Below are 16,714 nucleotides of genomic sequence, written 5' to 3'. Positions count from 1 at the left end.
TGGAAACAGTTCATTTTTTGGCATGTCCAGTTTGAGGTGCCAATTAGATATACCAGTGGAGATGACAAGAAGGCAGCTAGTCTAGTCATGTCTGGGATGGAGATGTAGACCTGAGAATTCTCAGCTATGATACTTCAGCTTCCCAAGTAGCTGAGACTACAGGTATGTACCACCGTGCCTGGCTAATTTAAAAAAAAAAAACTTTAGTAGAGATTAGGTCTTGCTATGTTGGCCAGGTTGGTCTTGAACTCCTGGACTCAAGAAATCCTCCCACCTTGGCCTCCCGAAGTGCTGGGATTACAGGTGTGTGATAAGCAGAATTCTAAGATGGCCCCCAAGATTCCCAGTCTCTGGTGTAGCTGCCCTAGACAGCCTCCTCCCTTTGAGTGTGGGCAAATCTAGTATGACAGCTGTCACTCTTATAAGGCTACAATATACTGCAAAGGTGAAGGGATTTTTTGCAGATATAAAATCCCACATTAGTTGATGCCTAATCAAAAAGGAGATTTTCCTGGGTGAGTCTGACCTAATTAGGGAAGGCTTTTTCTCTCTCTCTCTCTCTCTCTTTTTTTTCTTTTTTTTTTTCTTTTTGAGACAGAGTCTTGCTCTGTCGCCCAGGCTGAAGTGCAGTGGCTTGGTCTTGGCTCACTGCAACCTCCGCCTCCCAGGTTCGAGTGATTCTCCTGCCTCAGCCTCCCAAGTAGCTGGGATTACAGGCGACTGCCACCACGCCAGGCTAATTTTTGTATTTTTAGTAGAGAAGGGGTTTCACCATTTGGCCAGGCTGGTCTCGAACTGCTGACCTCAGCTGATCCACCCACCTTGGCCTCCCAAAGTGCTGGGATTACAGGCATGAACACACCATGCCCGGCCAGGAGAGGCTTTTAAAAGAGAGCTTAAACCTTCCCTGAGCCAAGTGACTCCAAGCAGCAGAAAAATTCTCCTCTGGCCTTGACAAAATAAGTTGCAATATTGTGAGAAGGCTGGGGAGGCCCTGTGGGGGCCATGTGGCAAGAAACTGAGCAGCTTGTAGTAATCAAGAGTGGTACTAACTGACAGCCAGCAATAGAACAGGGATCTCTGTCCTATAAGCACAAGGAACTGAATTCTGCCCACTACCGTGAGAGCTTGGAAAAGGCTGCTGAGCTCCAGGAAGGAATGCGGGCCACCAGCACCCCAGTTGCTGCCTTGTGAGATCCTGAGCAGAGACCCAGCTAAGGCATGCTGGACTCCTGACCCATGGAGACTGAAATAACAAATGCATGTTGTTTTACACTGCTAAGCTTGTGGCAATTTGTTACGCAGCAATAGATGAGAAACAATACATCAGCGTATGGTGTTTTGAAAGCCTTGGAAGCAGGGTGGCTCACACCACCCAGGCAAGGGGCATGACCCGGCAATGAGTCAATGAATGAATGGAGACTGGAGTGGGACTCAGTTCCTTGGCCTGGGACACACCCTGACTCCCACCTCCCAACTGCACAGAACCTTGGTTCTACTCCTCTTAGCCACTAGGTGGCCCCAGAGACCCCATAAGGAGCTGTCTTCCCGACCTTTCAGGTCAGCATCTGAAATGGAAGGAACCAAAATGAGATGGTCCCTCTTCTAGTCCTATTACCGACTCCCAATACGGCCCACAAAGGGGAAGAGGCTTGCCCAAGGTTCCACAGCTCTAGCATTATCTCCGATCAGGCATTTTACCGTGCACCCCATTCCAGGCTATTCTGTAAGACAAACTCAGATGACGACCTCCCTCCCACCTGCTTTTACCAGGGGACGGACTGGCAGTGAGAATGGCATCAGCAGGGGGCCCTGGAAGGCCTTCGGGCTGAGGCTGGAGTCTCTAATTGACGTGACTGGTGTGCAGACTAGGAAAGTGTGCAGCCCCTAGGTTGGTGCTGATGGCATCGGTGAACAGACTCTTGACATTAGGATATAGCCGACAGGCCTAGCTGCAGTTGCTGGGCCACTGACCCAATTCCCTTTGTCCAGTCTCTTGAACCCTCTGTTGTAGACTGGGTTTCTCTAGAAACAGACAATGAGACTGAGTTTGGGTTGCAAGATGTTTATTAGGAATAAGCACCTGTGAAAAGAAGAGGAAGCAGGCCTGGGCATAGGAAGTCAAATTGTGCTGCAGGCCTGACGAAGCCCTGGCTGGCCTGGGCCTGCTGGGAGTACTGTCTGTCAGTGTCTGTCCCATGTTGGATTGAAATGACCAGGTGTTTATACCATGCCTCACTCAGACACCAGATACAGGCTACCCCAGGGAGGGCGTGGTCTCAGGTGAAGTGGCTCTCTGCAGCTGCGGCCACCCTGATGGCACTTCCCATAGCTGGGGAAGTCCTCCCTTGAAGGGAGTTCTGGGGGCAGGTGTCCCTATCTTCCACACCTTCTCAACTCTACCTCCTCTTATAGGATTTTTTTTTTTCTTGGCCAGCTTGCTTTCAACCAGAGAGGCTGAGAAGACGCAGTCACTGTAATTTCCACACTCGGCCCTGGCTCCTACTGGGAAAACAGAGGCTTTGTCCCAGCTTAGGAATACAGTGGATCTGACAGATGAGAATTAGGGGGAGGGGTGTCAGAGGGACAAAGGAGGGAAAAGCCTTGGACTCAGTTGTAAAACACCAGTCAGAACCTCAAAGACAAGAATCACTACACTTCTGTTGCTCTTTGGCCATTCAGTTAATCTACTCTGCAGGCCAATGTGTGCCAGGCACTGGGACCAATCCCACCACTCCAGGCCCTCAGCTGGGGGCCTAACACAGATTGAAACAGGGAGGGAGAGGCAGCACCCCGAAGCCATGCTTCACCAGGAGGCAGAACCAAGCCCTGTCTCTGACCCTGGCCGCTTGCAGGCCCTCCTTTAAGTTGCTTTCCTGCGTGACCCTGTTTCCTCCTCTGACAGTGGAGTAACACGATGGGCACCATGTTGAATGCGTCTCACCTCAAACTTCATTTCATCCCGTGAAGCAGCTATTATTATTATCCCCATGTTATACATATGGAAAGAGTCACAGGGGTGCTCAGTGGTGGAGCTGGGCTTTGAGTCCAGACAGTGTGGCCCAATCTTGCTTCTTAGTCCTCATTAAAGGCACAGAAAGGCATGGTCAAGCCAGCCCCCTCGGACCAGACCTGCCTGCGTACTTGTTTCATTTGGCCCACAGAAATTTTAAAATATGAGTCAGCTTTCATTTTGAAATTAAGATGACTCAGAAACATCCATCCAGCTTCTCTTGAAAAATCTGGCCACCTGGCCACTGTGGACTGCATTCCCACAGGGCCACAACTGGCAGGAGGCAGGCCCCTGGAAGTGGGTCATGACACCAGTGTCCACCCAGAGTCACTCGTCTACGTTACCTGCCTGGTCCCTACAGGGATGAGTTTGCTATTCTTCATGAAGGCCAGGGAGTCCTGACATAGAGGCCTAGACAGGCAAGGTGGCTTGCCCTGGGACACCCAGCTCGGGACCAAATCACACGGACTTGAATCTGGCAAACTGTTTAGGGAGGGTTGAGGAAGAGCACAGACATGCAGAACCACATGGCAAGGTCGGGGCAAATACACTTTATTCAGTCCTGGCATCAGACTGGCGGAGTCCTGCTGTGGGTGCCAGTGCCCCAGACAGAGGGACCCCACCCCTCAGCTACGATACTAGTTCTCCAAGACCACAGACAGTGACATCTCTTCACTCACATGACGTTTTTTTTTTCATTGTCTTTTTTTGTTGTTGTTTTTCTTAAAAAAAAAAAAAAAAATAGAAAGAAAGAGCGCAAGAAAGGCCCAGAGCCGGAGCACCAAGCTTAAAGGAGGCAGCTGGTGGCTTTGTCAGCGACGGGAACGCGTGGGGCAGAGACCTGCAGAGACCCTGGGCAGGGGTCCGGAGGACTCTGGGACCGTTTGTTCCTGAGATTTGTGTGTGTGAATGAGAGTGTGTGAGCCACCCGGGAGGGTGAACACACGCCGGTGAGATACAGGTAGTGAGGGCAAGGGGGGTGTGGGGAGGCCGGAGGGGCGGGGCTGGGCAGAGAGATGGCGGCGTGAGAGGGGTCACAGCAACAGGGACAGGGCTCCCGAGGGCACCCTGAACTGGACACAACTTCCTCCTAACAGCAGCGTTCTCCCCATTTCTCACGTGGAAAAACCGAGGTGCAAACGGCCCATCACTACTCGGAATCCATTCTCAGTCTCACTGGCCAAGTCGATGGTCTCTCCCAAACCAGATGTTTAAAAGCGAGAGTCTTTCTGCCATCACATCTGCTATCCACGCCTCAGTCCCAAACCCCTAGCACCAAAGTGCCTCAGTTTTTCCCGCTGTATACTGCAGCTTGAGTACTGAGGGTGGACCTGGGTGACAGGAAGGGCCGGTGGGCTTAGGGAGGAGCCCAGGTTGCGGGTGCCCTGAGGTGAGGGGGCACTTCCCAGGAGGGGGTGGGGAAGGTGCAGCAGGGATCCTGTCCCCAAACAGACTGGTAAGGTGCCTTGGTTTTTAGTTTTCTTGGGTGGTCCCTTCCTCTACTGCTGGATTTCCAGAGAAAGACCTTACCTCTCAATTCCCAGTTGGGGGAAAAAAGGGACGTATAGATAGGCTGTAGAGGCAGCCACGCGACCGGAGAGGTGGTGCGCGTGGGTGTAGGAGACCCCATACCGGAAAAGGGGCTATGCCACTTGGGAGAGTTTCAGGCCCAAACCAACCCTTCCAAGTGCTCCTCCCATGAAGGCAGCGACGCCCCGTTGGGTGGAGAGAGGAAACCTAGGGCTCCCGGATCAAAGGATTTCCCAGGATCGCTCTACATTCGCCCCCGCTTTTGCCCGGAGCGGGCGAAGAGTGCGGCTCCACTGGGACCAGCCCCCTCCTCCCCAGAAGCATTAAGCATGCGCACGAAGGGGGTGGGCCCCAGCGGAGAGGCGGGCCCTAGCGCTCCGGGGATAAAAGGAGTGCGCCCCTCCCCCCAGGGAAGGGAGGGGCACAGGAGGAGCGTGCGTTGCCACCCAGCCGCATCGCCCCCCTAACCCGGAGAAGGCAGGCTGGGCGAGGGAGGAGAGATTCCGGAGCAAAGGAGGGGGCGGGTCCTCCGGCCACGAGGAGGGGCGTGTGCAAAAGGGGGGAGGGGTGCAGGTCTGTAGGAGAGGACGGGAGGTGTATCGGAGGGGGCTGGCTGCTGGTGGCTGTGCAGGAGGGGGCAACGTGGGGAGGGGCTTGGGTGTCAGGGAAGGGGTGGGGGTTGGGCTGCCTTGGGGTGTGTCTGCGGGGGAGGGGCATGTCTGGATCTGAGGGGGGATGGGCACGTCCAGGAGGGGGGAGGCTGCGCGGGAGATGGGGTGCCAGCCTCGGCCTCCGAGGGGCCCCAATACCTGATTCCTGTATGTAAACAGCTGGTTTGGGGGCGTGCGCGCCCCGCTGACGGTGGGCTCAGTAGGTGAAAACCAGGTCTGCGATGCTAGACGGGCGCCAGTCCCCCGCGATCATCTCGGTAACCTCGGGGGTGCAGTAGTCCGGGAACTCGAAGTGCGACGTGCCCGAGGGAGGCTGCAGGTCCGGGTCGCGATCCAGGGCGCTGCAGTCCAGGCCGGCCGGGCCAGGGGGCAGCCTGGACAGAAAGCCCAGCGACTCCTCCCCCGACGCCACCGTCTCCTCTTCACCTTCCTCAGCCGCTGCCGCCTCCTCCTCCTCTTCCTCCGGCTCCTCGTCCTCCGACGGTGTCGGGGAGGCGGCGGCGGCGGCGGCCGCCCCCTCGCCCGACGGCCCTTGGGCGCGCTCCGCTTGTCCCCGGGCGGCCCGTCCCGCCGGGACCATCCTCCACAGCTCCCGCCCCGGGGTCTCGACCAGGCGCACTTCCAGCAGCTCCTCGTCGTCGTCTTCATCGTCGTCCTCGGGCGCCGCCGCCCCGCCCCCCAAAGGCCCTCCCGCTGCTCGGCGGCCCCCGCGGCCAGGCAGCTGCGGCCCGGGCTTGAGCCGGCTGCCGCCACCGCTACCACCGGGGGGGCGGGGCCGCGCCTTGGCGGGCGCCCCCTTGCTCTTTTTGCGCGGCCGGTACTTGTAGTCCGGGTAATCCGCCATGTGCTTGAGCCGCAGCCGCTCCGCCTCCCGCACGAACGGGATCTTCTCCGAGTCCTGCAGCAGCTGCCAGCGGCGGCCCAGGCGCTTGGAGATCTCGGCGTTGTGCATGTCGGGCCACTGGTCCATGATCTTCCGCCGTTCGTGCTGCGACCACACCATGAATGCGTTCATCGGCCTCTTGATGTGGCCGCTCGGGGTCTTGCACCAGCCGGGCTCGCGCGCCCCCTCCTCGGCCGGCCCGGGTCCCGGGGGCGGCGGCCCGCCGTCCCGCTTGGCCCTCGCGCCCCGCTGCTGCACCATCGCGCCTGGGCCCGGGGCCGCTAGACGCCGCCGGGGGCCGTCCGCATCCTCCGCGGCTGGGGGTGGGGGAGGAGGCAGCGGCGACGGAGGGGCGGCCCCGCCCCGCGGCTCGGCCCGGCCCCCGCGAACTGGGGAGCGAGGAGCTGGGCGCTCGGGCCCAACGGACGGCGGGGGGAGAAGGTCAGCGCGGTCTCAGGCGGGCTCGGCGCGCCCCCGCCGCCTCCGGCAAGTTGCGTCCTGGCGCACAACACACATTGTTTTGCGGGGGCCGAGGAATCGCACCCTCCGGGCCCCCGCCGGCTCTTCCTGCAGCCTCTGGCTCCGCCGCGGCCCGCGCGCGCCGCTCCCCGCCCGGCCGCCGACGCCTTTCAGTGTCTTTCTCCCCGCGCGGCCCCGCCGGCGCGCGCACCACCCCTCCCCCTCGCCGTCTGCGGGCCGCTGCGGCGCGCGCGGGGCCGCCCCGTGTAAACACCGAGGTGCCCGCTTGGGCTGCGGCCGGGCCACGCCTCGCGCTCGGGCGCCGCGTCACCGGTTGCTGGGCAGAGAAGCCGGTATTTGCATCTCCCAATCGCTGGCCGCCGGAGGGGGGCGGGGCTCGGGCTGCGGGGCTGGGCGGTCTCGCGGCTAGGATTGGGGGAGACCGGCGAGATCGGTTTCTTTTCTTAGGTTAGGGGTTGGAGAAAGGGTAGGGGACGCGAGCCTGCTTCCATCTGACGCTGGACGCTTGTCCCTGCCCCGCGTTGCCTTTTAAATTTTAGCTCATTCCGAGACACCTGCCGTCAGGTAGGATTTCCGCCCTTCCCTCTTTCAGGGACGTCTTTTCGGACCATCCCAGAAGAGAATTTGGGGGGCCCAAGACTCAGGAAAGCTTCTTAAGGGGACTAACTCAGGTTGTCGTAGATGTTGCCGCCCGCCTACTACACACAGGGTCCGACCACATATGGGACCAGCAAATGCTTTTGGACCCAGTGAACAAATCCCTTTCTCATATATATGTATATTTAATCTCGTTCGAAGCTCCATAAGAATCCGGAGGGAGAAGGGAATATGACAATATGATGCCCAGTTTCCAAATAGGAAGCACCGAGGACACGCAGACTAGGATTCGATTCCCAGGCTCGCGGTCCCAGCTGTCTCTCCCCTGCTCAGCACCAAGGGCCGCGGGGCACCTCCCCTGCCAGCCAAAGGTCCTGAGCTGGGCGGACTTCCCGCTTTTCACAAACCGCAGGCGACATTCGAGGATGCGTGGGTGCGCCATTCCCAGGTCCTACCCCAGCCCGTAGCCTGCCCGGTGCCCGACTTGGGCGCGTCGCCCCACCCAAGCCTGGAGAAGCGTGCAGGGGCACGGGGCGGAGCCAGTCCTGGGGGCGTGGCCGGGTGGCCGGCACGAGGCGCGTGGCGGGGAGGGGCCGCGCGCTCCCGGCTCACCACGTGTGAGCCAGTTCGGGCACCACTGGGCGTGTGCCGCCCCTGGGGGAGGTCACCTTCACGGCGTCGTGAGCATGGGCGATGGGAGGGGGCGCTGAGGCCTCGCCCTTGGGAAGCAGGAGCTGGGAGGTGCCCGGATTAGGGTCTTTAAGGTGGCATTCCGCTGGGGCGTAGCGGGCATGGTTTGGGGCTAGGAGAATGCGCCTCTGGCGGTACAGCTCACCCACTTCTGGACGAGCGAAGGCCAAGAGCCGAGCTTGAGGGTGTGGGGCGGGGAGGAAGGACCGAGGTGCGGCTCCGCGGCGCGGGGGACGGGGTGGGGGTGGTGGGGAGAAAGAAATTGGAGCATCCCTGGAGGGAGGGGGCGACTCTTAAAGGCACAGGGTGCTTGGAAAGAGGAGGCCCTGCTCCCGTCCAAACGGTCCCTCCGCCTTTCAGAAGCTGAGATCTGGAAAACCCTACGTGTAAAACCTTTACATCTGCAGCCTGAGCAGTCTACCCGATGGAGTCACACTTCCTGAGTTCACATTCCCAGTCCCTCCTTTTCCTTATCCTGAAAATGGGGATAATTCAGTTTCTCCCTCACATGGTTGTTTTACAGATTAAATGAGATAATGCATGTAAACATATCCTGATACCTAGGGAATGTTCAATAAAACTTATGATAGACGGGACGCGGTGGCTCACACCTGTAATCCCAGCACTTTGGGAAGCCAAGGCGGGCGGATCATTTGAGGTCAGAAGTTCGAGATCCGCCTGGCCAATATGGTGAAACCTTGTCTCTACTAAAAGTACAAAATAATGAGCCAGGCTTGGTGACGCGTACCCGTAATCCCAGCTACTCAGGAGACTGAGGTATGAGAATCGCTTGAACCTAGGAGGCGGATGTTGCAGTGAGCCGCTGCACTCCAGCCTGAGTGACAGAGTGAGACCCTGTCTAAAAAAAAACTAAAAGTTTTGAGAAACTAGATTTCCCAATAGTTACGCAGGTCACCAGCAACCCAGAGACATCACCATAATGAGAAAAAAAAAATGGGCAGAGTGGGGACAGCTCTAAGATTTCAGAAAAGGTATCAAAGTAATGATTGTAGGACAAATAAAAGCTTTCTTGGAATTATCAACACCTTAACACTTTTCCCATAAATAAAATATTTGTTTTATTTTAAATGGTGTGTGATAGGCACCACAATCTTTTCAATGCTTATGGCCTCTCAAAGATCTGTCTCTGACCCTGTAGCTGCTGCTGCTATTATTATTCCAACGTATGTGAATAGTTCCTAACCTTACTCACTGCCAAACTGATTTGGACCAGGATTTCACTCTTTATTCTCAGCAGTGAAAATGCTGCATTCATTATTCACCCCTGCCTCCTTTCCTTCTTCCATCCATGCATGCATCCATTAATAAACATTTGACCCTGCACAGTGGTTCACACCTGTAATCTTAGCACTTTGGGAGGCCGAGGCAGGCAGATCACTTAAGGCCAGGAGTTCAAGACCAGCCTGGGCAACATGGTGAAATCCTTACTCTACAAAAAAAAGTACAAAAATTAGCTGGGCAGGATGGTGCCTGCCTGTAGTCCTAGCTACTTGGGAGGCTGAGGCAGGAGGATTGCTTGAGCCGGAAAGGTGGAAGTTGTAATGATTGTACCTCTGCACTCCGGCCTGGGAGACAGAGACTTTATCTCAAAATAAATAAATAAATAAATAAATACATAAACAAACATTATTAATACTTACCATTCCTTAGGCCCTTTGACGGACTCTGAGGAGCTAGAGATGGTTAAAGTCTGGCTGAATCTAGGCCCTGGAAGAACCTTGGACTGCCTTCCCCAGTGTAGACACCAGGACTTATTAATGACAGAGAAGATGGTGTGGGAAGTTCAGCCGAGAAGATAATGTCTTCACTTTTATTTTTTTCATTTTCTTCCTCAACAGACATTTATGCAGTGTGTGATTCTTTCTAAAACAACTCCCTGGAAGAGAGGACATTTAATTCAACAATTTATTGGCCACCTACTGTGCACCAGGCAGTGAACTTGGAACTGGGGCTACTGGGTTACAGCAGTGACCAAGACAGAGGTCCCTGTTCTTAAGGAGCAAGTGAGGGCAACAGAAAAGAGCAGGTAAACAAATAAGATAATTTCAGATAGTTGTGACTGCTATAAAGAAAATAAAGCTGGGCTGGGTGTGGTGGTTCACGCCTGTAATCCCTGCACTTTGGGATGCCAAGGCGGGAGAATCGCTTGAGCCCAGGAGTTTCAGACCAGCCTGGGTAACATAGAGAAATCCCACCTCCACAAAAATTCAAAAATTAGCCGGGCATGGTGGCAAGCACCTGTCGTCTCAGCTTCTGGGGAGGCTGAGGTGGGAAAACGCTTAAGCCAGAGATTTTGAGGCTGTAGTGAGCTATGATGGTGCCACTGCACCCCAGACTGGGTGATGGAAAGAAGGGAGGGAGGGGCTGGGCAAGGTGGCTCACATCTGAAATCCCAGCGCTTTGAGAGGCTGAGGTGGGTAGATGCTTGAGCCTAGAAGTTCAAGACCAGCCTAGTCAACATGGCAAAAGCCTGTCTCTACAAAAAATACAAAACTTAGCCAGGTGTGATGGCCCGTGCCTTTAGTCCTAGCTACTTGGGAGGCTGAGGCAGGAAGATCGTTTGAGCCCGGGAAGTTGAGGCTGCAGTGAGCTGTGATTGTACCACTGCACCCCAGCCTGTGGGACAGAGTGAGACCCTGTCTCAAACAACAATGAAAAGAAAACAAGATAATGAGAGAGTGAGTGACTGGGACAGGGGATGATAGAGATGGGGGAGAGTTTAGATCTCAAGATGATGAAGAACCATCCATGTAAAACATTCCAGGCAGAGGAAACAGCAAGTGCAAGGGACTGGAGATGGGAAAGAGACTGGGACGAGGTATTGAGACGGCATGGACAGGTGCCAAGACCAGAGATGGGGGAGTGTACCTGAGGAATACGATGCGTTTATGTTGAGCTGGAGCTGAAGGGCAATACGGTAGTTGGTCCTCAGAAGCCAAGTTATGGAGTTCCCTGGGTTGTGGGGAGCCAGGGACAGTTTTTTTATTGCAGGATGACATGATAAGAGGTGCGCTTCAGGAAGATTAAGGAGTTTCATGTGTTGTAGTTGGATTGGAGGAGGGAAATTTGGTGGGGGAAAGATCAGCTGGAAATTTTCTTGTGTTTCAAAAACATGTTCACAAATTCTTTTTTTTTTTTTTTCTTTTTGAGATGGAGTCTCGCTCTGTTGCCCAGGCTGGAGTGCAGTGGCGCGATCTCGGCTCACTGCAAACTCCGCCTCCCGGGTTCATGCCATTCTCCTGCCTCAGCCTCCCCAGTAGCTGGGACTACAGGCGCCTGCCACCATGCCCTGCTATTTTTTGTTGTATTTTTTTAGTAGAGACGGGGTTTCACCGTTTTAGCCAGGATGGTCTCGATCTCCTGACCTCATGATCCGCCCCCCTCAGCCTCCCAAAGTGCTGGGATTACAGGCATGAGCCACCGCGCCCGGCCCTTCACAAATTCTTTAATGTTTCTTCCTTCAAAAGGAAGAGCCTAATTCCTCCTCCCCTTCCCAGTGAAGTGTGAACTTGCCTCTAACTAATAGAATATGGCAGAAGTGATGGTTTGTGATATCTAAGATTGGACATAAAAGGCTCTATGTTTTCCTCCTGGCTGTCTTATTTTGTATCATTTATTCTGGGAGAAGTCCGCTGTCGTGCGAGGGCACTCAAGCAGCCCTGTGGAAAGCTCTACGTGGTGAGAAACTGAAGCCTCCTGCCAACACCAACAAGCAACTGAGACCTACTTCCAACAGCCATCTGAGTGATCCATCCTGGAATCAGATCCTCCAGCCCCAGTCAAGTCTTCAGATGACTGCAGCCCTGAGCAGCATCTCATCTGCAACCTCGTGAATGACGCTGAGCCAGAACCATGCAACTAAACTCTGCCTGGATTCATGACCTACAGAAACTGAGATGGTAGCTGTTTGCTTTGTTAAGCCTCTAAGTCTGGAAAGAGTGTATTAAGCAGTAGTAGACAATGAAGAAAAGATTATTATTCAGCTGTTGAATTGGAAGAGGAGGGGAAGAAAAAATTTTCAGATCACAAAATATTCATTGTGTAAAACTTCAAAAATTCTGAAATTTAAGGAAAAAATATCATTTGTTGGGAATTTGTTGGGATTCATTGTCTCAGTGCCAAGAGACACCCGCTCTTTTTTTTTTTTTTTTTTTTGAGACAGAGTCCTGCTCTGTTGCCCAGGCTGAAGGGCAGTGGCATGATCTCAGCTCACCACAACCTCTGCCTCCCGGGTTCAAGTGATTCTCCTGCCTAAGCCTCCCAAGTGGCTGGGACTACAGGCATGCATCACCATGCCCGGCTAATTTTTGTATTTTTAGTAGAGACGGGGTTTCACTATGTTGGCCAGGCTGATCTCGAACTCTTGACCCCGTGATCCGCCCGCCTCAGCCTCCCAAAGTGCCGGGATTACAGGCATGAGCCACTGCGCTCGGCCGAGACACTCACTCTTAACATTTTGGTATATTTTTTCTCTCTGCGCATTTTTTATCCAGCTGACTTTATTTTGTCTCCTGAAATCTTCATTTTTAAATTATAGCTTCAGCATTTAAGAAAATGTGTCTAACAAAGTCTTCGCAAGCATACATTTTTTCCCATAGTTAGTATACTTAGAATTTATTTGTCAAGCAATTTTGAAGGGCTTTCACTGTGAAAAACTTTAGGGCTTATTGATATTCTCTTTAAGTAGAGTATGTTTTTTATTATTACAAAAGTTATATATATATATATATGGTGTGTGTGTGTGTTTGTGTGTGTGTGTGTGTGGAGTCTCGCTCTGTCACCAGGCTGGAGTGCAGTGGCGTGATCTCAGCTCACTGCAACTTCCTCCTCCCAGGTTCAAGCGATTCTACTGCCTCAGCCTCCTGAGTAGCTGGAACTACAGGTGCGTGCCACCACGCCTGGCTAATTTTTGTATTTTTAGTAGAGACGGAGTTTCGCCATGTTGGTCAGGCTGGCCTCGAATTCCTGACCTCAAGTGATCCGCCTGCCTCGGCCTCCCAAAGTTTTGGGATTACAGGCATGAGCCACTGCGCCCGGCCTTATACTGAATTATATAAGGTGAAAAGTGAACGTCTCCTGTAATCTAGAAAAATGGCATTATAATGAGTAAATTTTAAATTTTAATGTAATTTTCCAGAATTTTTTTTTTTTGAGATGGGACGGAGTCTCACTCTGTTGCCCAGGCTGGAGTGCAGTGACGCGATCCTGGCTCACCGCAACCTCTGCCTCCCACGTTCAAGCGATTCTCCTGCCTCAGCCTCCCAAGTAGCTGGGACTACAGCCGCCCACCACTGCGCCTGACTAATTTTTGTATTTTTAATAGAGACAGGGTTTCGCCATATCAGCCAGGCTGGTCTGGAACTCCTGACCTTGTGATCTGCCCGCCTTGGCCTCCTAAAGTGCTGGGATTACAAGTGTGAGCCACCGTGCCCGGCCTTTTTTTTTTTTCGACAAGGTCTCTCCCTGTCACCCAGGATGGGGTGCAGTGGCGCGATCACAGCTCACTGCAGCCTCAACCTCTTGGGCTTAAGTGATCTTCCCACCTCAGTGTCCCAGGTATCTGGGACTACAGACGCGTACCACCACACTGGGCTAATTTTTTGTATTTTTTATAGAGACTGAGTTTTGCCACGTTGCCCGAGCTGGTCTCAAATTCCTGGGCTTAAGCGGTCTGCCCACCTTGGCCTCCCAAAGTGCTGGGATTACAGGCATGAGCCACTTCACCTGGCCATCCAGAAACTTAAATGCTTATAATCACATGCACACATAGTTTTTTTTACACAAGTGGAATGTTACTATATGTAATTTCTAGTAACCTGCTTTTTTCACATCTCTTTTCTCTTTCCATGTAGTGCGTAGGTTCTCGTCCAGGTCTGCCGAGTATATTGTAATTCATTTAATCAGTTCTTTTTTTTTTTTTGAGACGGAGTTTCACTCTTTTTGCCTGGGCTGGAGTGCAATGGCGTGATCTCGGATCACTGCAACCTCTGCCTCCTGGGTTCAAATGACTCTGCTGCCTCAGCCTTCCAAGTAGCTGGAATTACAGGCGTGCATCACCACGCCTGGCTAATTTTGTATTCTTATTAGAGATGGGGTTTTACCATGTTGGTCAGGCTGGTCTCAAACTCCTGACCTCAGGTGATCTGCCCACCTCGGCCTCCCAAAGTGAATCAGTTCCTTCTTGAAAGACATTTTGATTGTTTTACCCCTTTTTGCTATTATAAACAATATGGCAGTGAACACCTTTGTATGTATGTTTTTGGCCACTTATTTATTTAGAGATGGAGTCTCGCTCTGTCGCCAGGCTGGAGTGCAGTGGCGCGATCTTGGCTCACTGTAATCTCCACCTCCTGGGTTCAAGCGATTCACTTTCCTCAGCCTCCTAGTAGCTGGGATTACAAGTGTGCGCTACCACACCCAGCTAATTTTTTTTTTTTTTTTTGAGACGGATTCTCGCTTTGTCACCCAGGCTGGAGTGCAGTGGCTTGATGTCGGCTCACTGCAAGCTCTGCCTCCTGGGTTCATACCATTCTCCTGTCTCAGCCTCCCGAGTAGCTGGGACTACAGGCGCCCGCCACCATGCCCGGCTAATTTTTTTTTTTTTTGTATTTTTAGTAGAGCTGGGGTTTCACCGTGTTAGCCAGGATGGTCTCGATCTCCTCACCTTGTGATCTGCCCGCCTTGGCCTCCCAAAGTGCTGGGATTACAGGTGTGAGCCACCGTGCCCGGCCTGTATTTTTAATAGAGATGGGGTTTCACCATGTTGGCCGGGATGGTCTCGATCTCCTGACCTCATGATCTACCTGCCTCAGCCTCCCGAAGTGCTGGGATGACAGGCGTGAGCCACTGCACCCGGCCTGTCTGTTATTTCTTTAGGAAAAATTCATACACAGAGACTCCACAATATAACAGAACAGACATTTAAACTGGCTGTCCCCCAAGCACAACAGGCTTGGGCCTACCTCAGGGCCCTCATTCTTGCTGTCTCCTTTGTCTGGAACTCTTTTCACCCCCATCCCCACATGGGCTGGAGCATCTACTCATCCTAGCTTCGGCTCAAATGGGCTCCCCAGAGAGGACTGTCCTGACCACTCTCTGCCGTTTCCCGTCCATCTCCCTCTGTCTCAGGTATACAGAATCGCTTCATCTGCGACACATTCTCATTGTTGCCTGTGATTCCCTCACTTTATGCTTGTGTGGGTTTTTTTAGAGACCTGGTCTTGCTCTGTTGCCTGGGCTGGAGTACAGTGGTGCGATCATAGCTCACTGCATCCTGGAACTTCTGGGCCCAAGTGATCCTCCTGCCTCAGCCTCCCAAGTAGTTAGGACTACAGATGCATGCCACCATGGCTGGCTAATTTCGAGAAATTTTTTTTGTAGAGGCAGGGTCTCACTATGTTTCCTAGGCTGGTCTTGAACTCCTGGGCTCAAGCGATTTTCCCACCACAGCCTCCCAAAGTGCTGGGATACAGGTGTGAGCCACCATGCCTGGCCCTGTGTGTATTTATTTTTACATAACATAATAAAAATCTGTGGAGTCAGCAATCTGACACAAGAACTGGAACACTGATAACCTGTTTTCCCCAATGAATTCCTTTACCATCCCATCTCCTGCCTTCCTTCACCTGAGGTAATGTCTATCCTGATTCTTCCAGAACATTAAAAAAAAAAAACAGCTTTGTTGAGATGTAATTCACATACCACACTATTCAGTCATTTATAGTTTACAATTCAGTGGCTTTCAGTGCATTCACAGAGTTGTGTAACTGTTGCCACAATGGATTTTAGACTATTTTCATCATCCCCAAAAGAAACCATTAGCATCAGTACTCATTAGCAGTCACTCTCCCATCTGCTCTGCCTTCCCTCTAATCCCCAGCCCTAGGCCACCATTAATCTGCTTCTGTATCCATGGATTTGTCTCTTCTGGACAGTTCATGTAAAGAGAATCATACAACATGTGGCCTTTTGTGCCTGGCTTCTTTCACTTCGCATCATGATTTCTAGGTTCATCTATGTTGTAGCATGTATCAGAACTTCCTTTTTATTGCCAAATAATATTCCATTATAGGCCAGATGTGGTGTCTCATGCCTACAATCCCAACACTTTGGGAAGTAGAGGTTGGAAGGATTGCTTGAGCCCAGGAGTTCGAGACGAGTCTGGGCAACATAGTGAGACCCCATCTCTAAAAACAGAAAAATTAACTGGGCCTGGTGGTGTGTGCCTATAGTCCTAGCTACTTGGGAGACTGAGGCAGGAGGATCTCTTGAGCCTGGGAGTTCCAGGCTGCAGTGAGCCATGATCACACCACTGCACTCCAGCCTGGGTGACAGAGTGGAACTGTCTCAAAGAAAAAAAATATATATATGGCCAGGTGTGGTGGCTCACACCTGTAATCCCAGCACTTTGGAAGGCTGAGGCAGGAGGATCATGAGGTCAGAAGATGGAAACCATCCTGGCTAACATGATGAAACCCATCTCTACTAAAAATACAAAAAATTAGCCGGGCGTGGTGGCATGGGCCTGTAGTCCCAGAAGGCTGAGGCAGGAGAATCGCTTGAACCTGGGAGGCAGAGGTTGCAATGAGCGGAGATTGTGCCACTGCACTCCAGCCTGGGCAACAGAGTGAGACTTGGTCTCAAAATAATAATAATAATAATAATAATAATAATAATAATAATAATACCTATTCTTAATAATACCTGAAGGCAGGATGAAGCCAACTCAGGTGTGGGTGTGGCTGTTCTGGGTACTGTCATGTTACTCCACTCACCCTAACTGTGTCTAGCTCCAAAATACCTATTTGCCAACTGGCATGGTCCTCAAAG

At 52.8% G+C, this 16,714-nt stretch overlaps 1 protein-coding gene and 1 long non-coding RNA gene across 3 annotated transcripts; one reads left to right on the top strand and one right to left on the bottom strand.

The window, feature by feature from the left end:
• Positions 1 to 3,549: 3,549 nt before the first annotated feature.
• Positions 3,550 to 6,841, bottom strand: SOX12 (SRY-box transcription factor 12). The gene has a single exon (XM_031004917.3). It carries the CDS (start codon positions 6,356 to 6,358, stop codon positions 5,411 to 5,413), a length of 948 nt encoding a protein of 315 aa, XP_030860777.1. The 5' UTR covers positions 6,359 to 6,841; the 3' UTR covers positions 3,550 to 5,410.
• Positions 6,842 to 6,998: 157 nt separating this feature from the next.
• On the top strand, positions 6,999 to 12,610 carry LOC101131837 (uncharacterized). Of its 2 annotated transcripts, none has more exons than XR_002003868.4 (3): positions 6,999 to 7,141; positions 9,724 to 9,911; positions 11,514 to 12,610. It is a non-coding gene; the product is annotated as an uncharacterized lncRNA (long non-coding RNA). The 2 variants fall into 2 exon arrangements; XR_010132311.1 differs by lacking the exon at positions 6,999 to 7,141 and adding an exon at positions 7,747 to 7,938.
• Positions 12,611 to 16,714: the final 4,104 nt, after the last annotated feature.

This window comes from Gorilla gorilla, chromosome 21 (assembly GCF_029281585.2).
Source record: "Gorilla gorilla gorilla isolate KB3781 chromosome 21, NHGRI_mGorGor1-v2.1_pri, whole genome shotgun sequence".
Classification (NCBI taxonomy): Eukaryota; Metazoa; Chordata; class Mammalia; order Primates; family Hominidae; genus Gorilla; species Gorilla gorilla.
The sequence above is the reverse complement of the archived record's forward strand: the minus strand, read 5'-3'. Positions and strand labels throughout refer to the sequence as shown.

What these genes read in the sequence shown, in the direction of transcription:
- SOX12 (XM_031004917.3), bottom strand. Translation starts at nt 6,358, where the DNA reads ATGGTGCAGCAGCGGGGCGCGAGGGCCAAGCGGGACGGCGGGCCGCCG.